Source organism: Mus caroli, unplaced genomic scaffold (genome assembly GCF_978045245.1).
Source record: "Mus caroli unplaced genomic scaffold, Mus_caroli_1 scaffold_16, whole genome shotgun sequence".
Taxonomy (NCBI): domain Eukaryota; kingdom Metazoa; phylum Chordata; class Mammalia; order Rodentia; family Muridae; genus Mus; species Mus caroli.
The window spans coordinates 2,637,284-2,660,880 of record NW_028227271.1 but is presented as its reverse complement, the minus strand read 5'-3'; the positions used below and the strand labels follow the sequence as shown (position 1 = coordinate 2,660,880).

The 23,597-nt window shown below is 50.6% G+C and overlaps 2 protein-coding genes across 2 annotated transcripts; one reads left to right on the top strand and one right to left on the bottom strand.

Annotated features, from left to right (window-relative positions):
- Window positions 1-644: 644 nt before the first annotated feature.
- On the bottom strand, window positions 645-4,964 carry LOC110310460 (keratin, type II cuticular Hb1). The gene is made up of 9 exons (XM_021183448.2): window positions 4,596-4,964; window positions 3,793-4,001; window positions 3,003-3,063; window positions 2,542-2,637; window positions 2,212-2,376; window positions 1,864-1,989; window positions 1,363-1,583; window positions 1,105-1,136; window positions 645-811 (listed from the first exon to the last, which is right to left on the bottom strand). Exons 1-9 carry the CDS (start codon window positions 4,962-4,964, stop codon window positions 645-647), a joined length of 1,446 nt encoding a protein of 481 aa, XP_021039107.2.
- Window positions 4,965-16,516: 11,552 nt separating this feature from the next.
- On the top strand, window positions 16,517-22,869 carry LOC110310109 (keratin, type II cuticular Hb6). Its single transcript, XM_085831813.1, has 10 exons — window positions 16,517-16,885; window positions 17,499-17,707; window positions 18,368-18,432; window positions 18,633-18,634; window positions 19,165-19,260; window positions 19,427-19,591; window positions 19,815-19,940; window positions 20,213-20,433; window positions 22,200-22,231; window positions 22,364-22,869. The coding sequence occupies exons 1-10, from the start codon at window positions 16,517-16,519 to the stop codon at window positions 22,543-22,545; spliced, it is 1,467 nt and encodes a 488-aa protein (XP_085687939.1). The 3' UTR covers window positions 22,546-22,869.
- Window positions 22,870-23,597: the final 728 nt, after the last annotated feature.

The following is a 23,597-nucleotide window of genomic DNA, read 5'->3' as shown; positions in this document are numbered from 1 at the left end:
GGGCGGCAGAGAGAAAAACACAAGATCCACAATGCGGCTCCGCCCCTCAACTAAGAGACAGGCCCCGCCCCAGCCATTGCTCATCTCTGCAGGCTGTTTTTCTCTATCTCAGGAGATGTACTTTTAAGGTAGGGTGGGCAAAACTGCACCATATGAGAGCCGAGTGTGGGCTTTGGACATATTTAAGACTGACGGGAGCCCAGGGACAAAGCCGGTTCCTGGAAGCTCCGGTCTCGATTCCATGTGATGTAGATTTGAACCCTGGCTCCTTAGAGGGCTGACAGAGACACAGACAATGTGCAGAGTTGACTACATTAATTTATTGGAAACAGATCAAGACAGAGATTAGAGGGAGGGGGGACTGTGGCTCTCTAGCTACTGGCTCACAGTTAAGGCAGGATAGGTGGTGTTCTAGCCCTGCCCCAGACTCCCCATCCACCCTGCAGCTCCAAAGGGACTTCTAGAAGCCAGTATTCACTTCTGAGAACAAGGGCGTGGTCTAGAGAGACCAGAGGAGCCTAGAGTGAGAGGGTCGCTTCAAAGTGAGCAAGTGACTGAGCCCCTTGTTCTAGGTCCCAATATTGGTCAGCTAGCGATGGCTCAGGGCGAAATGCTATGCCAGGGCCAGGATGTGAATTCAGTTTTTAACATTTACGGCCACAGGACACAGCTGAACCACAGGGTGCACACAGGCCTGTGTTCACCGCCAAGTTCCCGCTGCAGGGGGCGCTGCAGGCACTGCCGATCACTGGCCTGGAACCTGAGACACACAGGTCCCCACATACGACTCCTCCTCGGGAGCTGCTGACACCTGAGGATCCAGAAAAATGTATCAGAGTGTGGGCAGGGGCGGGGGTCATGGGGCGGTAGCTAGGAAAGCCCCTTTTCCCTGACCCTGAATTCCTGGAGTTAAAAGCCAGACCCCTTCCCATGAGGCATCTGGTTCCATCTCCATGTAAAGGTCTAGTCTTCTAGTCTGACCTCAAATTCCCCCTGCAGCTGTGGCAGCTTCTGTTTTGCTTTTAGTTCTCATGTAAACTCCTTTCACACTCTGCCCCCTGTCACAGGCAGTAAATCTGTCCATACCAAATTCCCAATACTTACAGACATTCACAGCTCCTACACCTTCACACAGTCTGGGGGGGAAGACAAGAAAGAACTTATGAAGCCCAAAGTAGTATCAAACACTGCCCCCCACCACAACCTTGCTCCACAAGTCAGAATTTTCCCTCAACAGTTGGTCAGAACATGACCCATTATAAACACAGCCTCAAAGGGACCAATGGAAGATTTGCCCTCCAGAGTCTGGCTGTTGGCCAGTCAAGGGCAAGATGGGGTTTGATTCCTCTGAGAAGGACCCACCTCTGTTCCTCGCCCTCCAGCAGGCGCCTGTAGGTGGTGATCTCGACATCCAGCCCCAGCTTGGAGTTCATCACCTCCTGGTACTCCTTGAGCAGGCAGGCCATGTCCTGCTTAGCCTTCTGCAGGGCACCCTCCAGCTCAGCCAGCTTGCAGCGGGCATCAGCAAGGGCAGCTTCTCCCTGCTGCTCAGACTGGGTCACAGCAGTCTCCAGCTTGGTGTTCTGGGGACACAAAAGAAGTGGAGATAGCCAAGGGTCCCTGGGTCTCACTGTCTGTCACCAGCATGCTATCCAGTCTTTCCCAACAGTTGGGAACATTCTAGAAGCAGCCTCTTGCCTTGTTCACATGGGTCAGCCTGAGTGAGCATGATCAGGAAACCCAGCTGTGCAAATAGGTGGGAGACTACATAAATGGTAAGCTCCAAGCAGGACACATGCTGGCTGTGTGGCACTGAGCAGACATCCAGCCTCTCTGGTCCCAGAGCAGCTGAACCTTACATACCTGGCACTTGGCATTCTCGATCTCAGCAGTTAACCTCTGGATCATTCTGTTCAGCTCATTGATCTCCTCTCTGGTGCGGCGCAGGGTCTCTCCATGCCGGATCACTGTGGCCTTTATCTCCTCACACTAGATGTTGGGGAAACAGAGATGCCCATGAGGCCCAGGATGTGACATCGACCCAGTGAGCACATTAGGTGTGCAAGATGCACAGTGGTCAGGCTGGGCTGCCTCCTCAGCCTAGAGCTGTGTGCAATCTTCTTGTGATTCTTGGTGTGCAAGAAGCCCTTTCCAATAGATCCGGAGTCCTTCCCACTGTCTCATCTAAGGACAGATGTCCTGACCTCTCACCTTGGTGCGGTACCAGGACTCGGCTTCAGCACGGCTGCGGCTGGCAATGTCATCATACTGAGCCTTGATCTCAGCCACGACACAGTCCATGTTCAGGTCCCGGCTGTTGTCCATCTTGACGATGATGGAGGTGTCTGAGATGTGGGCATGGAGGATGCGGGTCTCCTGCAGGAGGAGGGAGACAGCAATCAAAACCTTCTTGAAAGCTCAGCCTAACCCCACACACTCTGCCAACCTCTCAGTCCTCCCCTGGTCCACGCAGGACTTCACAGTCACAGAATGACTGTCTACAGACTACTTGTTGGACTTCCACCTGGCTGCTGCCCTCACCTCTTCATACAATCTCCTCAGGAAGTCGGTCTCCTGGGTCAGAGCCTCTGCGTTGGCCTCCAGGTCTGACTTGCGCAGGTAGGCACAGTCCACATCCTGGGAAAGAGGGAGGTATGAGCCCGTTTTCATCCATCCCACACAGCACAGGGAGAAGGATCCCAGTGATTGTATGTGCAAATCGTCTCTGCTTCCCTTCCCAGCATGCACTTGGCAGCTCTTTTCTGTGGAGACTCTCATGTTTGGTGGCACTCCACACACTGCCTCAGGGCCACCAGACTTTCCAGGCAATTTGCCCTTTGTCACAGGCCTGACATGACATTCATCATGGTGCTTCTCAGGGAATTCCCAATCCTCCATGGATAGGTTCACAGCATCCCTGATATTAACATTGTTTTTCTCCAAGCACAGTGTGCCCCTGGGGGATGGGGGAGATCCACGTTCCTCTGCCACCTGCTACTCACCTTCTTCAGAGCCACAAACTCATTCTCGGCTGTGGCTCTCAGAGAAACTTCCTCCTCGTACCTGAAGAGAGGAGAGGTCAGGCAGTGAGGGTTTAGTCTCTGACCCCCATTTTCACAGCAGAGAGAGCAGGGAGGATCCTTACCGCTGATCCTTCCAGCCCCGTGAAGGACTTTCTGGTCAGATCCAGAGTGATCTAGAGATCTCTGTCTGTTTTAGTTTAGGGTGTAGGGCTCATGGGAAACTTGTGAGCATTCTGCTTGAAGGTCACCTCAGGAGAGGAATGGAGGCTCAGCCTCAGTGTCTTGTGGGAAGTGACATCATATATTCTTGTGGGAAGTGACATCATATATTCTTGGCCATGTAGACCTAGCTTTCCATCACTTACTCCTTTTATTCCAGCTGCTGAAAGACCTAGAGACGTAAGGACTGGGCACCTAGATCTGTGGACTTTCTGGGGCTGGGTCCTGGCTCTCCTAATAACTTAGGCTGTATCAACTTGGTTGCCACAGTTTATAGGACAAAGGACAAGTGGAGCAGGCAGATTGCCCTAGAGTGTCTTCCCCTAGAAGGGAGCCGGCCGAGCGGCTAGATTGTCTCCAGCTGAGCTAGACAGAGCCTAATCACAGACAGGGCTCTGTCAGGTGTCTGCCTACACAGAAATCTCATAGGTGGCAGGCAGGATCTGGCAATGCCCTCCTCATATACTTTCTTGGAAACAGTCTTACTTCCTGTGCCTTGAGCTTCCAGCTAAGCAAAATCCTGAGCCAGCTCCTCACCCAGAGCCCTCACCTCTTCTTGTAGCCCTCCATGGACTCCTGCGCATGGTTGAGCTCAGCAGCCAGCCTCCCGCTGTCTGCCTCCACACACTCAGCCTCCCGCCTCAGCGCCTCGATGTAGCCCTCGAACAGAGGCTCCACGTTGCTCTCACAGCACTTGCGGTTCTGGTAGAACTGCCACTTGGTTTCCAGCAGTTTGTTCTGCTGCTCCAGGAAGCGCACCTGCCATGGGAGACAGAAGGGGTTCAGGGCAGATCTGGGCTGATGGTGGAGAGGAAGTAGAGGGGCTCTGAGAAGGAGCCCTTATCTTGGTCCTGCCTGACTTTCCCACTAGGAGAGGGCACAAGGGACAGGGTCAGTGCCTACACTCAGGAGTCCAGGTGGACACTTCAGTGTCCTATGCTGGGCTCAGCGATCTCTGAAGCCAGGAAGTCAGGAGTCCCCACAAGCAGAGCACCCATAGTCACATCCCAGGGACTGACAAAGAGCCAGGGAGATGGTGTCACAGGCCATTTAGAGGCACTCACTAGGAAGGCCTCTGTCCATCCCTCCAGTAGTCTGCACCCTTCCTGTCAGCCGAAGTGCAGCCTCCCTCCTTGGACTGCCCCCAGTTCCATGCTGCAGCTCCTGGGACTCCCTGAAGTCAGGGTGTGCCCAGGACAGCCTGGCCACTGCCTCTCAGGACTCACAGGTGAGCCCTGTGCATCCTCTCTCTTGAGACTAGAGGCTCAGTATGAGTGGGCTTTCTGCCTCCTGTTCCACTCAGTGTCCAGCCTTGGCTGTAACATGCATGCTCTGCTGGTCCAGGACACCCACCTTGTCGATGAAGGCCGCGAACCTGCTGTTGAGACACTTGATCTGCTCCTTCTCCTCATGCTTCACACACTGAGCATTGGGGTCGATCTCCAGGTTCAGGGGTGTGAGCAGGCTCTCATTGACAGAGACGGTGGTGATGCAGGGGGGGCTGGGCCCGCAGATGCCTCCAGATCGGTACCCGAAGCTGCGTCCACAGGAGCCAGAGCGGAAGGCCCCGCAGACACTCTGGCTGCCGAAGCCCCCTGAGAGTCCGCGGTAGCAGGAGATGCCCCTGTAGGGAGCTGCAGAGATGCAGCAGCGGCCTGGCCTGGGTCCGCAGGCTGAGGCGCAGCTGAAGGCGCGGCCACAGAATCCTGATCCACAAGTCATGGTGCTTCTGAAAATGGGCTGCAGCGTTCTGGATGGGAGCTCCGGAGTCCTGATGGCAGCTCCAATGTGCTAGTCCAGGCACTGGGGTCCTATTTATGGCAGCTTCATAGGGGTTTGGCTAAGAAGGTAGTTGAGGCAATTGGACTTTATGGGCTTGGGCGGTTAGCCTTGTCCAAGCCTCTCTAGAATGTGCTTTAATGGTGGAGTGGCCCGCACCCTCCTCTTTGTAAAGCTTGCCAGCAGGTGCCTGGGGCGCTCAGCAGGTGCCTGAGGCACTCAGCATGCTGCATCTTCAAAGTGCCCAAGGTTGGGCATGCGCACTCTGAGTCTTCAGCTTTGGGGAGGGCAGGAAGGAGCTAAGCATAGAGGGGAGCTGGGAATTGGGTGCCAATGCAGTTGTGCCTTCAGTGTGTGGGGAGGACGGTACCCAAGCAAGGCTGGGTAATCAACTCCAACTGGCGATGGCTTTGGTCCAGGACCTTATCTCTGTCAAAGCAGAGCGGGATCTTGTCCCTCGCTGCTGTGCCTTCTGACTTCTGAACATTGCTTTTCCGGACATGGCAGCACCCAGTGCAGGGCTAAGTATTCGTCTCTTCAGTCCTTTACAATCTGACTAGTGTTTACAGAATGTGTGGCATATAGTCTTTAGGTACTTCAACACCATACTTCCCCCTACCCCACACCCCCTACCCCCCCGCAATGAAACTCTTGAGTCTTGAGTGGACTAGCAAGGACTCTGGCCCTGAGCAATACCGTACCTCCTTCAACATACATTTCTTAAAAATACAGGCAGTACACACACACACACACATGTGTATATATACATATACACATATATATATATGTATATGTATATGTATATGTATATGTATATATACTAGGAAATCAACAGCAAAACCAGAACAGCACTTCCAATCCATTCCGTAGTCTATTTCCTCAGCTGTCCGAGGATTGTTTTAAAGTTGGTTTTCACCGTTTACCTAGCTACACCTGTCCTGAAGCCCTCTGTGTGGGAGGTCAGAGCTTTAGACTGATTGTTCTCCATGGAACAGCATAGGTATGTGTGGCAGCTAAAGTTTCAGTCAGTTGACTCTCTGGCTCTCTTGTTATGCTGTGGACGTTTAAGACCCCACTACCTACTTGTGAGCGGTGCCTATTTATTGCCCAGCACATATGAGATACAGCTACTGCTTGATACAATTCTTTGAGATGGTTTGGGGCTAGAGGCTTGGCTCATTTCCAGTCAACATTTGGGGCAGAATAATTGATAATATGTTTTGGGCACTTCTTCCTGCACTTGATCAGGGGAGATCACATGTTAGATTGTGGCTCTGAAGTTGGATTGCTTGAGAACACTTCCCCCTTTACAAGGAGCGAGGGCTCTGTAGGGGACATACACCTTACTTTGACAAGAGTGCTTTCCTTTTCATGGGCTACCTACTGGGTGCTCATCATGGGTTACCTACTGTGTGCTCATCATGGGCTACCTACTGTGTGCTCATCATGGGTTACCTACTGTGTGCTCATCATGGGCTACCTACTGTGTGCTCATCAAGGGCTGCCTACTGTGTGCTCATAATGGGCTACCTACTGTTTGCTCATCAATATAAGCAAGAAACAATCTCTAGTTCATACTCCAGCTGTTTGAGGGATGCACTATTTCTCTTGTTTTTACAGAAGAGAAAATAGAGGCTCAGACAGGCTGAATAATTTTTCTCAAAGTCTCCTAGTTGTCATGTGGTGAATATGGGAGGTGCTAATCCTTTGTCCCCACAAACATGAGGACTACCTCTCCACTTCCTAGTCTCTGAGAAAGTTCCAGAGGATAGAGAATGCTGGCTGGGGTGAATATCCCTGAATGTAGACAGTGGAAGGCAGGAAGATGCCAGAGCTAGTGATTGGAACAGGTAGAATGGGAGGGGCTAGTGGTGTGTGTGTGTGCTCTCAGGCATATATGGGGATGGCATCAGCTGAGAGGTGCTTGGTGAGGCCCTAAAAGGCACCAGTTTTAGCTACCAGCATCCTCTTTAGTTTTGGTTCATTAATGTGCCCTAGTTGTTCACCAGCCATTTCTACTCCAATAGAGCATCCTACGAGAACCACATGGGAAGGCAAAGTGGATAGAACAGCGGCATGGAAGTCCCTGGGAGCCCAGGCAAGCAGAAGGATCTTAGGGAGGAGCAAGGGGTGGGCTTGGTGAAAGGGTAGGGAAGGAAGAAACCTCAGGGTGGAGCTCTGGCTTCCACATTCAGAGATTGAGAGGACAGATGTGTAGTCACAGGCAGCGCCGGTCATCTGGTCACCCAGATGGGTGTGGTACCTGCTGCCACTTCATGTTTTCAGAAAGCTGGGCCAAAGTGTTGGAAGCTCTTTGAAACCATTCTGGGCACTGCCCACAACAGTGTCCCCAGCTACTGGATGGCCAGATGTCCCTGGAGCATTTGCTGAGTCAAGCAACACCTCACAGATGGGCTTTCCTGCCAAGGGAACTCCCATCAAAACAGGCCACAGAATCATGAGCCCATCACTAATGCCTAGCTCTTGCTAAGCAGGTTTCAAGCCCCAAGAAGCAATTTAGATTGAGAAACAAAGACACTCACATGTGACACCATTTCATTGGACTTCAGGGTCTATTATTCACTGAGAAATTTTGAACATTCAGCAGGGCATTTAGCCTGTTTGCTTCCAGGGAAACACTGAAAACTGAAGTGGGAAGGCAAGAAAGGAGTTAGAGAGCGGGGGAAGAGGGTACAAGAGGTCGGCTGAACCACACCATTCTAACATTGTGGCTCTAACAGTGTAGAGTCAATACATTGTAGCTACAGAAGTTAAAAGTCATTTTTATTGAGAAATACACCAACAGACAGGAGAATTTATAGCTGGTATGACATAACACTATAGTAAGGAATAAAACACATGAACAGGAGTCCTTAAGAGCTTCTACACACTGGAATGTTCTCACTAATAAGTGGATACTAGCCAAAAAAAAGTACAGAATACCCAGGATAAAATCCACAGAATTCAAAAAGGTTAGCAAGCCAAAGGGCCCAACTGAGGATGCCTCAATCCCACTTGGGAGGAAGAAGAAAGCAATCACTGCCGGGCAGAGAGAAGGAGGGATCTGGGCAGAATAGAGAATAGGGAGGGGAAAAAGGGAACATGATCAGGTATTGGTGGTGGTGGTGGTGGTGGTGGTGGTGGTGGTGGGGTAGGAGTGAAGCCCTGAGGGCCAGCAGAAAGTATGAAAATAGGCAACCTCAGGAGGTAGGAAGTGGGTGAGGGGGGATCCTCTAGAATGTACCAGAGACCTGGGAGGTGAGAGACTCTCAGGACTCAAAGGACCTTAGATGAAATGCCCAACAGTGAGGAGAGGGAACTTGTAGAGCCCACCTCCAGTAGAAAGACAGGGCATCAAGTGGAGGGATGGGGTTGCCATCCCACAGTCAAAGACTCTAACCCAGAATCGTTCCTGTCTAAAAGAACTGCAGGGACAGAAATGGAGAAGAGATTGAGGGAAAGGAGGTCCAGTGCCAGGCCCAAAGTGGGATTCAGCTCAAGGGAAGGCTTCAAGGCCTGACACTATTGATGCTATGTTGTGCTTACAGACAGGAGCCTAGCATGGCTGTCCTCTGAGAGGCCTAACAAGCAGCCGAACGAGTCAGAAGCAGATACTTACACCCAACCAATGGACAGAAGCAGAGGACCCCTGTGGTTGATTAGGGAAAGGCTGGAAGAAGTTGAGGAGGAGGGTGACCCCATTGAAAGTCCATCAGTCTCAACTAGCTTGAATCCCCGAGATCTCTCAGACACTGAGCCACCAACCAGGCAGCATACACCAGCTAATACGAGGCCCCTGACACATATTCCGCATATATATGGTTTGGCCTCAGTGTAAGATGCCCCTAACCCTCAAGAGACTTGAGGCTCCAGGAAGTGGGGAGGTCTGGTGGGGTGGAGGGTGTGTGGGGACATCCTCTTGGAGACAGGGGTGGAGGAATGAGATGAGGAATTGTTGGAGGGTAGAGCGGGAGGGGATAACAGAGATTGTACCTTCCTCTGGCCTAGGTGATACAGAACTTAGATCTTATAATTATTTATTCCTCATTTATTTTTAGTTTTAGAACCACTGGTTCTGAAACCAGTGGCATATCTGTCCACTTTCCAGGTTTTTTTTTTTTTTAAGAAGTTACAACAGAGATGTTTACATGTGTTTCTTTTTTTTTTTTTAAAGATTTATTTATTTATTATATGTAAGTACACTGTAGCTGTCTTCAGACATTCCAGAAGAGGGCGCCAGATCTCGTTGCGGATGGTTGTGAGCCACCCTGTGGTTGCTGGGATTTGAACTCTGGACCTTCGGAAGAGCAGTCAGGTGCTCTTACCCACTGAGCCATCTCACCAGCCCCCCAGGTTTTTAATTCTACACAGATGGACTCACATCACAGGTCTTCTTTCATGTCTGGCTTCTGCTCTGTGACGCTTTCTGATGTTTTCATTCACGGTGTACTCATTGTACCCAAGGAATCAGTCCCTTCTCTGCTCAGCTAGGCTCCTGGTCTAGTCCATATGTGGAAGGGAGGACGTGGGGACATCTCTCCCCATCTTCTGATGCAGCTGTAGTTGTGTGTAGTGGTTACAGGGTGTATTTTGTACTCCCTCAGTTTTAAAAAGAATCTTTCTGGATGCCAGGCAGCCTCATTTCACACAAAGTACCATTCCAACAGAGCAATAGACATGGATTATGTGCATGTGCGTGCATGTGTGTGTGTGTGTGCATGCATGCGTGCATGTGTTCACTCAATGTGTGAGTGGAGGTCAGAGCAAGCACCCTATGGGAATCAGTTCTCTCCTCCCACCATCCAAATCCTGGGGACTGAACTCAGGTCGTCTCCTTTTGCAGCCAGCACTCTTACCCACTGGGAAATCTTGCTGGCCTTTGTATAATTCATTCACTAAAAATTTTATATTAATGTGTGTGAGTGTTTTACCTGCACATATGTCTGTGCACCCTGTTCATGGCTGGTACCCATGGAGGTCAGAAGAGGGTGTCAGAGTCCTTGGGACAAGAGTTGTGGAGAGCTGTGATGCTGAGTCCTCTGCAAGAACAATAAGTGTTCTTGTCGTGTGAGCACTTGCACCAGCAGCCCCGCCCCGTGCAATTCTTACCGTTTTCTCTGAGGTTAGTGCTCTGAAGAACGGAGACCAGGGAGGGAAGATACCTGCTCAGGGTGAGAATCAGGTAACACAAGGTTTTGTGCACCAGACCCTGGTGGAAGGGATGAGCTTGGCTCTTTGCATTCCCATCTGCCCACCATCGACTGCACACTGTAGAGGTGTTTGCATGAAGCACCTAACACACAAGTTTGCTTTGTCCTCAACACCCTCTTTAAGGTTTTCTTTGCACAGTGCTCCCAGGGTTCCAGGCTGGAGGATGGGGGAGAACTCATCTTTGCTCTTGGTGAGCTTCTAGCTTTAAGAGCAAAGCTGGGCACACACACACACACAGATCACAAACAGAGAGGCACATCCTAAAACACTACTACATACAAAAATTTTGTTTGTGGACACATTCCAAAAGCTTGGCACATAGTAGGTGCTCAATAAATGTCTGCTGAATGAATGCAGTGAGTACAAGCTACACATTAAGTATTGAGTAATCAGATCATCAAAGCTTGGTGGCCAGTTGTACAAAGCTTTGTGGTCAGATGGGGTGGGGTCACACGAAGCAGACCAGGAAGTGGCCATTTCTAGTGGTGGGGTGGGAAGAATGATGCTGCTCGTTTAGGCCAGAAGATGAAGTAAGAGAAATGCGTTCTGACCAAAGAGAGCTGGCCAGTGTGGCAAGAATAAAGGAGGCCTGATTCCAGGGCCTGGGCTCTGCTGAAGGATGAAGGAGGTCTGCTTCCAGAGTCTTAGCCTCTGCTGCATAGCAGTCTCTCTGTGTCTGTGTCTGTGTCTGTGTCTGTGTCTGTGTCTGTGTCTGTGTCTGTGTCTGTGTCTGTGTCTGTGTCTGTGTCTGTGTCTGTGTCTGTGCCTGTGCCTGTGCCTGTGCCTGTGCCTGTGCCTGTGTCTGTGTCTGTGTCTGTGTCTGTATCTGTATCTATCTGTATCTGTATCTGTGACTGTGTCTGTGTCTGTGCCTGTGCCTGTGCCTGTGCCTGTGCCTGTGCCTGTGCCTGTGTCTGTGTCTGTGTCTGTGTCTGTGTCTGTGTCTGTGTCAGTGTCTGTGTCTGTGTCTGTGTCTGTGTCTGTGTCTGTGTCTGTGTCTGTGTCTGTGTCTGTGTCTGTGTCTGTGTCTGTGTCTGTGTCTGTGTCTGTGTCTGTGTCAGTGTCTGTGTCTGTGTCTGTGTCTGTGTCTGTGTCTGTGTCTGTGTCAGTGTCTGTGTCTGTGTCTGTGTCTGTGTCTGTGTCTGTGTCTGTGTCTGTCTGTGTCTGTGTCTGTCTGTGTCTGTCTGTGTCTGTGTCTGTGTCTTTGTGTCAGTGTCAGTGTCTGTATCAGTGTCTGTGTCTGTGTCTGTGTCTGTGTCTGTGTCTGTGTCTGTGTCTGTGTCTGTGTCTGTGTCTGTCTGTGTCTGTGTCTGTGTCTTTGTGTCAGTGTCTGTGTCTGTGTGTGTGTCTGTGTCTGTGTCTGTGACTGTGTCTGTGTCTGTGTCTGTGTCTGTGTCTGTGTCTGTATCTGTGTCTGTGTCTGTGTCTGTGTCGTCTGTGTCTGTGTCTGTGTCTGTGTCTGTGTCTGTGTCTGTGTCTGTGTCTGTGTCTGTGTCTGTCTGTGTCTGTGTCTGTGTCTGTGTCTGTGTCTGTGTCTGTGTCTGTGTCTGTGTCTGTGTCTGTGTCTGTGTCTGTCTGTGTCTGTGTCTGTGTCTGTCTGTGTCTGTGCGTGTGCCTGTGTCTGTGACTGTGTCTGTGTCTGTGTCTGTGTCTGTGTCTGTGTCTGTGTCTGTGTCTGTGTCTGTGTCTGTGTCTGTGTCTGTGTCTGTGTCTGTGTCTGTGTCTGTGTCTGTGTCTGTGTCTGTGTCTGTGTCGTCTGTGTCTGTGTCTGTGTCTGTGTCTGTCTCTCTGTCAATCTGAGTGTCTCTCTGTGTGTGTCTGTGTGTCTGTCTGTCTTTCTTTGATCATAGAATTTCATGATCCTTCTTTCAAGGACCCTTAGCCTTACTGGGATGCTATCCTTGGTTCTGTCTCCCTACTAAGTCCTCTCTGAGTCATCTTCTGCTTCTGCCTTGTGCAAGCCCATCCTCACCCTTCCCAGAGAGCCTCCCTTGCCCTTCCTGGAAGGGCAATGCAGTCAGGCATTCCTCTGCACCTGACATGTCTACAAAGCGCCCTCTGCATATTCTGACTTTCCTCATCTCCGTGTCTATTTTCCTTGACATGAGAGAGCCCTAGAGTCCTGGTTGCCTTCCTCCATGTAGTCTCTCCTTTCAAGGGAACATGTGTTTGGAGTTTACCTTACATGTCATATGGATCCCAGAGTCCCCAGATGTCCCATTTGCAAGGTATATCTTATCTCTGCTACCCACCCAATTCTTTCCCCAGAAGAGGAAGAGACTGAAATGAGCTTTGAGTAAAGATTCCATTGCATACACTAGCAAGATTTTTCTGAAAGGACCCTGATATAGCTGTCTCTTGTGAGACTAGGCCAGGGCCTGGCAAACACAGAAGTGGATGCTCACAGTCAGCTATTGGATGGAACACAGGGCCCCCAATGGAGGAGCTAGAGAAAGTACCCAAGGAGCTGAAGGGATATGCAATCCTATAGGTGGAACAACAATATGAACTAACTAATTCCCCCCCCCCCCCCAGAGCTCGTGTCTCTAGCTACATATGAATCAGAAGATGGCCTAGTTGGCCATCAGTGGAAAGAGAGGCCCATTGGTCATGCAAACTTTATATGCCTCAGTACAGGGGAATGCCAGGGCCAAGAAGTGGGAGTGGGTGGGTGGGGGAGTGGGTGGGGGAGCATGTGGGGGACTTTTGGGATAGCATTGGAAATGTAAATGAAATAAATACCCAATAAAAAAAAGATTTCGGGCTGGTGAGATGGCTCAACGGGTAAAAGCACCAACTGCTCTTCTGAAGGTCATGAGTTCAAATTCCAGCAACCATATGGTGGCTCACAACCACCTGTAACAAGATCTGACACTCTCTTCTAGTGTGTCTGAAGACAGCCACAGTGTATTTACATATAATAAATAAATAAATCTTTAAAAAACTATTAAAAAAAGATTTCATGAGATGAAAACGGTCTTATCTGCAGTCACCACAAGACCCACTTGTCCACATAGGCTGGAGGAAGAGACTGCTCTCTAGGCCAGACCACTTTGGCCCACTGTCTCCACATGCCAGGTGGCCCTTCCAGAAGAGTTTTCTTTTAAACAAAGCTTCTTGAAACAAAAGAATTAATGTCTCTTCTGTCAGTGGTATGGCTATGGGCTCTTCCCCTAGGAGGTTCCTTCTCAACCCCTCCAGCCAGCCAATGAGGTCTGGCCTACTCTCAAAGGAAGCAAGAGCTTCCTTTGCACTTCTACTGTGTTAGGAACGATTACCAAGAGCATCCCCCAACAGTCTCATGGGATATATGGATACCACCCAGCCAGGAGGTTTGGGGATTAGAAGAAATATAAAACAAAACAAAACAAACAAAAACAAAATGAAACAAACAACAACAAGACACATAGGCTGGACATTTTTAAATTTATGACCAAGGCTTTCTTTTTTTCAAAATAATACTTTATTTTTCTGAGATAATGTAGTTATATCATTTCCCTTTCCTTTCTTCTCTCCAAACCCTCCCATGCACCCCTTGTCACCTTCAAATTCATGTCTCTTTTTCTTTAATTTTTGTTACACATATATGTGTATATATACATACATATACATTCTTAAGTACATAAATAAGACCTGTTCATATCATATGTTACTTGTATGCATGTTGTCAGGGCTGACCATTTGACATTGGGCCATCCATTGCTGGTCCTTCCAATCTCTCTCTGGTTGCCTAAGTTGCCTGTAATTGTTTGTCAAGGGTTGAGGCCTTGTGGGATTTCCTCTGTATCCATTCACATGTCTACTGTGCCATCTTTCAGCTCCTGTTTAGCCATCTGTGTTGGCGAGACGTCATGTAGCTTCTGACACTTCTAGGAGGCACAGTCTGTCAACAAACTTCCTAGTCTTCTGGCTCTTTCAAATCTTTCTACCCCCACACCCCTCCCAAGATCCTTGAGCCTTACGGACAGAGGTTGTTGCAGTGAGTCAGTTGGGACTGGGGATCCATAACTCTGCATTTTGGTTGGTTGTGTGGGCAAAGGATTTCTGATTCTCTTCTAAGACTAAGTGAAAACCACAAATCTGAACGATTTTCCAATGGATGACGTTTGGATCGATCTTCTGAGCTTTCCTTTCTGTTAGAGTCGCTGCTTAAGGATTGGTCAAGATGAAGGTTTGTGAGGACATCTTTCCTTAGGCTGTTGGACTGGACTGGGGAGGAGATGGGCATTAGGGTCTTTCCCAGAGTAAAGGCCATGGTCCTTTCTTCTCCTGGGACAGGCCCATTCGGTAGAATAATGGTGTTCCCAATAATAATTGGATACTTTCTATGGGCCAGCTGCTGTGTTAAGTATGACCTGTGTATTATTTTATGAACTCCTACTACTCTTTCAAGATATGCCCATTACTGGTAATTGAACATAAGGGTTTGGGGAGGTGAGTGAGTGCACCCCACCAAAGCTGTCAACATATCCCCAACAGCAACCGCACAACAACAGACCCACATCTGTTTGTGCCCTTGGAGTGGATCAGGCTCAGGCCCAAGTACTTAGTGAAGATTAATTCTTTAATCCTCACAACAACATTATGAGATGGGTATTATCCTCCTCTTACAAGTCATAATGGAGGCTCAGAGACGCTAAGTAGCTGCCTGGAGTTATCCGGTGGTGTAGCGTGGTGGAGCCTGGATTTAAAACTAGGTACTTTGGAATCTGACTCTGTGTCCTCAACTGGTATAACATGTATTTCCACTTTTCAAAAATTGCAGCTCCAGAAGGAATAATTGTATGTAATGACACAATAAACACCAGGCACACATGGCTGACCCAGAGGGTCAGGGCACAGTCATGACATAAGCAAAACAACGATGTGTTTTGTTCTGCTCTGGCTGGCTTTGTTCTAGACTGTTCTGTGACTGAAAATGATGGTTATCCCCATTGGAGGGAAACAACATGAACTCTTGAGAAAACACTGCTCAGAGCGGCTGAAAAGGATTGGGGCACAGCCTATCGCACCGTGCTCTTGAGTTTAGAGAGCCTATACATACCCCTTCAGACTTCCAAGACAGGCAGGGGAGGTGAAGCCTCTGTCAGTCTTCAGCACAGTGAAGCACCTGCTTCAGGGTCAGAGGTAGTCAGGGCAACACCTCTGGCCTACCCAGCTCTCGTTTGTTCAAGGCCTACGCTGGATGGGTAACACTAGATGCTACACTTATGTCTTAATGACCATCAAAGCCACTGGCAAGCTGATGTTACAAAGTGGGAGGGTCATTGGGGAAAGTTAGGGGGTTCATAGTACGAGAAGGAGAGGTGTTCGTAGTGCAGCAAGTATCAGAGGCTCGACTGACAGTTGGAGACTTCATGATCTTTTCATGTCACCTACTGGATTTTACATACTGAGTCAAATACTGTGTAGATACCCACAGCAAGGTCACCCCACGGATGACATAAGAGCCTGAGGTGAAATGAAGACCTTAGATACTCAACAATGTTGGGATTTTCTGGGGCCAGTGAGCCAGAGAACACTTAGGCCTCAGGGAAGACGGAAGGAAGACACTCCCTTGGTCCTAGATATCCAAGATGGACTAGTTATTGTTTGTGTTCACAGATGTGTGTGTGTGTGCGTGCACACACACACACACACACATGTAGCCTATTAGTTCGTGGAAATTGTGTGTAAGAAAGGGAAGGATAAGGATCAGTGGACTTGAGAGATTGAGGAGGTAGAAGGTGACTAACTTAGCCGTTATTCAGATATGGAGCTTTAAGGGGCATGAAGAAGAACTATGCAGGTGGGGCATCTCACCTAACACATCACCAGTTCCTGCCACCCGCATCCCTAGCTGGGCTGTGTCAGGACCTCGGACAGCGGTGACGCCATTTTTCCAGTCTCTGATTGGAACAACAGCTCCGCCCCTTTTCATTTTCCTTGTAGCTTGAGTCATCTACACACTGTCTCTCCAGCTTCGTTTCTCTGTGTTGGACACAGGAGCAGGGCATGGAAGGGGTGAGCTGGCCCTTTGAAGGAGGAAATTGAACAGTTTAGGGCAAAAGACCACAAACACCAGCAAATAGTCACCAATTTAGCACATTTAAGGAGGAGCCACAGCAACTAAACAAGCCAAGCTCATAAACCCATCTAATTGCTTCAGACCACGTGGTCACAGTCAGGGTCCCCACATATATAAAAGGCCAACAAACCTAAAGAGGTAAACACTGAATTCACGTCCACTTTACCCTCCACCTGGACGTCTCCAGTTTCAGAGTTGCCCTTCTCCCTAAGTAACCATGACTTGCGGATCCTACTGTGGTGGCCGCGCCTTCAGCTGTGCCTCAGCCTGCGGACCCAGGCCCGGCCGCTGCTGCATCTCTGCAGCTCCCTACAGGGGCATCTCCTGCTACCGCGGACTCTCAGGGGGCTTCGGCAGCCAGAGTGTCTGTGGGGCCTTCCGCTCTGGCTCCTGTGGACGCAGCTTCGGGTACCGATCTGGAGGCATCTGCGGGCCCAGCCCCCCCTGCATCACCACAGTCTCTGTCAATGAGAGCCTGCTCACGCCCCTGAACCTGGAGATCGACCCCAATGCTCAGTGTGTGAAGCATGAGGAGAAGGAGCAGATCAAGTGTCTCAACAGCAAGTTTGCAGCCTTCATCGACAAGGTGGGTGTCCTGGGCCAGCAGAGCATGCATGTTACAGCCAAGGCTGGACACTGAGTGGAACAGGAGGCAGAAAGCCCACTCATACTGAGCCTCTAGTCTCAAGAGAGAGGATGCACAGGACTCACCTGTGAGTCCTGAGAGGCAGAGCTTATGGCCAAGAGGAGTGGCCAGGCTGTCCTGGGCACACCCTGACTTCAGGGAGTCCCAGGAGCTGCAGCATGGAACTGGGGGCAGTCCAAGGAGGGAGGCTGCACTTGGGCTGACAGGAAGGGTGCAGACGACTGGAGAGATGGACAGAGGCCTTCCTAGTGAGTGCCTCTAAATGGCCTGTGACACCATCTCCCTGGCTCTTTGTCAGTTCCTGGGATGTGACTATGGGTGCTCTGCTTGTGGGGACTCCTGACTTCCTGGCTTCAGAGATTGCTGAGCCCAGCATAGGACACTGAAGTGTCCACCTGGACTCCTGAGTGTAGGCACTGACCCTGTCCCTTGTGCCCTCTCCCAGTGGGAAAGTCAGGCAGGACCAAGATAAGGGCTCCTTCTCAGAGCCCCTCTACTTCCTCTCCACCATCAGCCCAGATCTACCCTGATCCCCTTCTGTCTCCCATGACAGGTGCGCTTCCTGGAGCAGCAGAACAAGCTGCTGGAGACCAAGTGGCAGTTCTACCAGAACCGCAAGTGCTGTGAGAGCAACGTGGAGCCTCTGTTCGAGGGCTACATCGAGGCGCTGAGGCGGGAGGCTGAGTGTGTGGAGGCAGACAGCGGGAGGCTGGCTGCTGAGCTCAACCATGCGCAGGAGTCCATGGAGGGCTACAAGAAGAGGTGAGAATGGCCTGCTATGGTGCTGGTATAAAATGTGCCGTATATTAAAGCCCAGGTTGTGGAAGTGTAGCCAGGCTGACATCATTGTAGGATCCTGCTGTCTGTGAAATATCTGCACAGATGTTCCTAGGAGAGGATGGGAGAGTGTCAATTTCTGCCTCAGTCTTCCCTTTGCAGACTGAGACTAACAGCTCTGTCTTCTCTGGGGAGGATAGACACAGCCCCCACTCCAGCTCATTCTCACTTCAATCCTCTGCACTGTAATGCCTGAACAGATTCTGCTCAGGAAAGTAGGAGGGTCATGAGCCAAGCTGTCTGTCTCACTGCCTTGGGTACTCAGCCCTGAAATCTGAGTCTGTTCATGGGTCTATTCAGCAGCTGGGCTGGGACTGACATGCAAATGGGGGGAGGCTGGAGCCGCAGTACCCAAGACCCCATGATGTTCCCTCCCAGATGAGGTTGGGGTGAAACCATCCTTTCCTTCCTGTGTTGTTTTCAGAACAGCACTGGTTCTTTTCCAGCCTTCACCCACTCCCAGATAGCCCAGGTTCCTCCAGAAAGACCTATCAGGGCCAAGAGCTCTGAGGGCTCTTTCCCTGAGTTCCCTGCATGGAGTGTGGATTTCAACCTCCCATATCATGTCCCCTATCTCTGTCCTAGGTACGAGGAGGAAGTTTCTCTGAGAGCTACAGCTGAGAATGAGTTTGTGGCTCTGAAGAAGGCAAGTAGCAGTCGGTGGGAGGTGGAACAACACAACTGAGGGACACACTGTACTTGTGGTGACCCTTCATGAATTTTTATCTTTCCACATCAAAATAGGAAAAAGTCTCATAGAGATGGCCCAATGAATGTCAGACCCAGGGCTGTGACAAAGTGTTGTTGTGAGGGCAGCAGCCATTTGGAAGGTTGGCATCTAGAGAGTCAGTAGTTCCAATCCCATGGAGACATGAATAAGTTTGGAATGTCTTTTGGATCCTTCTGCTCTGATGCAGGACCTTGGCTGTATTAGCCTTGATGTACCTTTCCCTCATTGTGGGGTGTATGGTTGGGATTCCAGGAGTCACTGGGCTTCATTCTGTTCATTGAAAGTGGTGTGGTCTACATCCATTCTACTAGTCTGATCAGAATGTTAGGGCTCAAGACAGTGTGTAAGGGTTGAGAGGATTGCTAGGAGTGTCCAGTTGACCTCTTGAAGCACTTCTGGATCCATTAGAAGATCTGGGGGACAACTGGGAAGCTTTTTAGAGCAGAACAGAAACAAAGAGCAAGAAGAGGGAAGATGTCTTGGAGGCTGAGAGCCAGAGAGTCTCCAACCCTGAGGAACTGTCAAGAGCATGCTGGGAAGTCGGGGCAGAGATGACTTGCACACAGGGGTCTTTCTCTGCTGTGATTCTGGGACAGATGAAGAGAGAGAAGAGTTTAGGACACGATCAGGCTCATACCTCCCTCTTTCCCAGGATGTGGACTGTGCCTACCTGCGCAAGTCAGACCTGGAGGCCAACGCAGAGGCACTGACCCAAGAGACCGACTTCTTGAGGAGATTGTATGAAGAGGTAAGGGCAGCAGCCAGGTGGAAGTCCAAAAAGTAGTCTGTAGACAGTCATTCTGTGACTGTGAAGTCCTGCGTGGACCAGGGGAGGACTGAGAGGTTGGCAGAGGTGTGTGGGGTTAGGCTGAGTTTGCAAGGAGGTTTTGACTGCTGTCTCCTTCCTCCTGCAGGAGACCCGCATCCTCCATGCCCACATCTCAGACACCTCCATCATCGTCAAGATGGACAACAGCCGGGACCTGAACATGGACTGTGTCGTGGCTGAGATCAAGGCTCAGTATGATGACATTGCCAGCCGCAGCCGTGCTGAGGCCGAGTCCTGGTACCGCACCAAGGTGAGAGGTCAGGACATCTGTCCTTAGATGAGACAGTGGGAAGGACTCCAGGATATATTGGAAAGGGCTTCTTGCACACCAAGAATCACAAGAAGATTGCACACAGCTCTAGGCTGAGGAGGCAGCCCAGCCTGACCACTGTGCATCTTGCACACCTAATGTGCTCACTGGGTCGATGTCACATCCTGGGCCTCATGGGCATCTCTGTTTCCCCCACCCCTAGTGTGAGGAGATAAAGGCCACAGTGATCCGGCATGGAGAGACCCTGCGCCGCACCAGAGAGGAGATCAATGAGCTGAACAGAATGATCCAGAGGCTGACTGCTGAGATCGAGAATGCCAAGTGCCAGGTATGTAAGGTTCAGCTGCTCTGGGACCAGAGAGGCTGGATGTCTGCTCAGTGCCACACAGCCAGTATGTGTCCTGCTTGGAGCTTACCATTTATTTAGTCTCCCACCTATTTGCACAGCTGTGTCATGCTCACTCAGGCTGACCCATGTGAACAAGGCAAGAGGCTGCTTCTAGAATGTTCCCAACTGTTGGGAAAGACTGGATAGCATGCTGGTGACAGACAGTGAGACCCAGGGACCCTTGGCTATCTCCACTTCTTTTGTGTTCCCAGAACACCAAGCTGGAGGCTGCTGTGACCCAGTCTGAGCAGCAGGGAGAGGCTGCCCTTGCTGATGCCCGCTGCAAGCTGGCTGAGCTGGAGGGTGCCCTGCAGAAGGCTAAGCAGGACATGGCCTGCCTGCTCAAGGAGTACCAGGAGGTGATGAACTCCAAGCTGGGACTGGACGTTGAGATCACCACCTACAGGCGCCTGCTGGAGGGCGAGGAGCAGAGGTGGGTCCTGTAGCTTTTCACTTTTCTAACCCTTCTTGGGTCCTCAGCATTGAGCCCCACACCTTGGGTAACCCGTTCATCTTCGCTTCCTCACTTCATGGTCCCGCACGTGGATAGGAAATCTGTGTAAGTCCTTTAACCTTCATCTAACCTTTACTCTTGATGTAACCTTTGATCTAACTCCATCTCACTCACTCCTGCTGGCCTCTCTCTAAGGCTGCCTACATGGAGATACTGGGTTTTGTCCTCTCAAGGTCTAGCTGGTACTCATACCTAGGCTCCACCCTCCTCTTTGCCCCATGGAGGCCTGTGTTCTCAGGACTCCATCTTTTGGTCTAAGCTTTCCCTGGCCAGGTCTATTCCAACCTTGGAAATTCAGATTTATCTCATAATAGTACCTTCTGGCAGCAGAGTCCACCATCCCCTGTTTAGCCACTATGATGGTAACTAATGAGTGCCCTAAAGTACCCTCCCATTGCAGTTTGGACTGATCTAAAGGACAGCAGAGACTAATTCTCTCTTGGAACTTTGTTTTTCCTATTCAGACTTGGGTACTACTAGAGGACCCTCTTGCTGTTCAAGCTTCCTGTGGTGGAGGGCTCCTCAGACCCCAAGTCTTCAAGGACTCCACTTGAAACCAAGCTCTTGCTATTGTACTTTCTGTTTCATGTTCAGCTGCTTGGTTGTGTTCTGAGCCTCTTTTTGTGCATAGCCAGCTTTCAGGGTGGCACCCAGGTAGAGAATCATATGTACCAGGGACATGGGGACACAGATTTGGCATGTGGTCACACCGAGGGATCCTAGGACAACAAAATCGCTTGAGAAGCCTGGAGGTACCTGGTGATGGTATCTGAGAATCTGAAAGTTGGAGACAGACAGACAGACAGACAGACAGACAGACAGCAGACAGGCAGACAGACAGACAGACAGACAGACACACACACACACACACACACACAGAGAGAGAGAGAGAGAGAGAGAGAGAGAGAGAGAGATCTCCCTGAAAAAGAACCCCAGTGTGTCCACCACATAGAAGGACAGAGGCAGATGACCACAGTATCTGTTCTGAGTTTGTCAGTCTCAGTCTTTGTGTGTCCTGGCCAAGTCTGTTTGGTTCTCTTCTGGAAAATAATACCAAGTGGAGAAGAAATACAGGTCAGGTAGTGTTGGAGTCTTAACCCTGAACCGTCATTGGCCATTTCCCCTGTGGGTGCCCAACAGGAGGACTGTTATAGGTATCTTCCAATGAGAGGACTGCTGTAGGTAGTTTCCCATCTGCCTCTAAAGTTCTAAGCTCTCATCTCTCCATCTGGGGTCATTGATGAAGACAGTTGTTGTCTTCAGACACAGGGGCAAAATGTTCTGATTTCCCTTAGACCCGTATTGTCACAATGACGGGGTTTAGAAGCTTGCACCTGTTTCCCTCGAATGGACTTACAGCTCAAAACCAACAGGGCAACAGCACCCAGTGCTTCAGCACGTGTGTCTAGGATGTCTTAGTCCCCAGGAGAGCACTTGGATTATTCTGGGAGGAGACCTAGAGCCCACTAGGGTGCACAGTGAATAAGCATGGTGTGATAGAGGACATGCCCTGCCTTCAGAACTCACCTGGTTCCGCCCCCCTCCCCTGCCCAGGGTTACCCCCAGCTCCGGGGTTCTCAGTTTTTCCCCTGCACCCTTTCCCTAGGGCGAGAGCTGAGAAGGACCCATGATGGCTCCGGTAACATGCTTTCGGTGGACTAACATCTCCCTTTCCTCTCCCACAGGTTGTGTGAGGGCGTTGGCTCCGTGAATGTGTGTAAGTAATTCCAGCCTCCCCCTTTCCTGCGGGGTGGCGCGCGCCTTTGGGGCGGGAACATTTGAGCTTGCTGCGGAGACTCTTGGCAATGGCGGTGCCTGACAAGGTTTCCCCTGTTCTCCGGGCTTTCAGGCGTGAGCAGCTCCCGCGGTGGCGTCGTCTGTGGCGATCTCTGCGTCTCTGGTACTGCCCCTGCTGTCAACACAAGAGTGTGCAGCGCCCCCTGCAGCGGAAACGTGGTGGTGGGCACCCCCAATGCCTGCGCCCCCTGCGTCGGGGCAGGCGCCTGCAGCGGAGGCTGTAAGAAGTGCTAGGAGGTCACAATGCTGCAAGCCACTGGCACAGCGGGACAGCACAGCGGGACAGTGGCCTCGGCGCCTTTATCTCATTCTGTAGCTTTCCCTAGCAACTTGTTCCCAGAGTTCTTGCTTTCTTTCCCTTTCTGCCTTTTTGCTGGATTCATTGGTCTTAGGATCTTGGAGGATCCGCTGCCCCAGGATCCTCTTTGTCTGACTTTGCCCGGGTCCTTAGCACGTTTTTGCCTGGGCAAGGAGACAGGGACCCACATGGTTGCCGGCTTTCCTGACACTCCGCTAGAGACCACGTGACCCAGAGCATCTTCTTCCGGGTCTGCCTGGCAGCAGCTCCCCCAAACCAGGGGCTCAGCTGCTTGTTCCTTGGGCTTTGTCTCTTTGCATTCCCAATAAACTAATTGCAGCAAATCAAACTCGCGCCCCCAGTCTCTCCAAAGTGCTACCTATGCCAAGTGCTTCAGCCAGAGTCTCAGGACTCCACCGTTCACCTGGGTGTTTTCCATAGGCAAAGATACCTCCTATCTGGTCTGGAGAAATCAGGCTTTTGGGACAACAAAGCCAAACTCCAGGCAGAGTCTTGTGGGGTGGTCGATATTCTAACTGAGGTGTTCTGTCTCAGCACTGCCGGAGGTTTCCTCTGCCCCTAATTATGATAAGTAAAGACATTTCTAGACAAGGTGAAATGTCACCCAGATTTTCTCAGATAGTCATTTTGCTCCCCTTCTTCGAAGAGCATTTCTGGGGTGGAGGGAGGAAGGGACTCAGAATGGCAGAGGTAGGGAGGAGAGGGATTCTGGGTAGGTCAGGGTCAGGAGACCTGGCTACTGATTCAGAGTGGTGATGTGTGGATAAATACTATGTTGCTTCTCTGCTGGAGAGTGAGGAGAGGTGCACTTAATCCCTAGTGCTGCTCCAGCCGTCCCAGGAGATAGGACAGAGGCTTTGTTCCTAGAGGCACTATTGGAACAGCAGTCTGTCTGTCTGGCTATCTCCAGTACTGCAGCAGGCAGGTCTCTCTTCCTCACTGGACTTCATCTGTGAAATGGGACAAT

What these genes read in the sequence shown, in the direction of transcription:
- LOC110310460 (XM_021183448.2), bottom strand. Translation starts at nt 4,964, where the DNA reads ATGACTTGTGGATCAGGATTCTGTGGCCGCGCCTTCAGCTGCGCCTCA. An exon ending in TCGCGGCCTTCATCGACAAG is followed by an intron (nt 4,002 to 4,595) that starts GTGGGTGTCCTG and finishes CTCCCATGGCAG; the next exon opens with GTGCGCTTCCTGGAGCAGCA. An exon ending in AGTTTGTGGCTCTGAAGAAG is followed by an intron (nt 2,638 to 3,002) that starts GTGAGTAGCAGG and finishes CCTCTTTCCCAG; the next exon opens with GATGTGGACTGTGCCTACCT.
- LOC110310109 (XM_085831813.1), top strand. Translation starts at nt 16,517, where the DNA reads ATGACTTGCGGATCCTACTGTGGTGGCCGCGCCTTCAGCTGTGCCTCA. An exon ending in TCGAGAATGCCAAGTGCCAG is followed by an intron (nt 19,941 to 20,212) that starts GTATGTAAGGTT and finishes TTGTGTTCCCAG; the next exon opens with AACACCAAGCTGGAGGCTGC. An exon ending in CTGGAGGGCGAGGAGCAGAG is followed by an intron (nt 20,434 to 22,199) that starts GTGGGTCCTGTA and finishes CCTCTCCCACAG; the next exon opens with GTTGTGTGAGGGCGTTGGCT.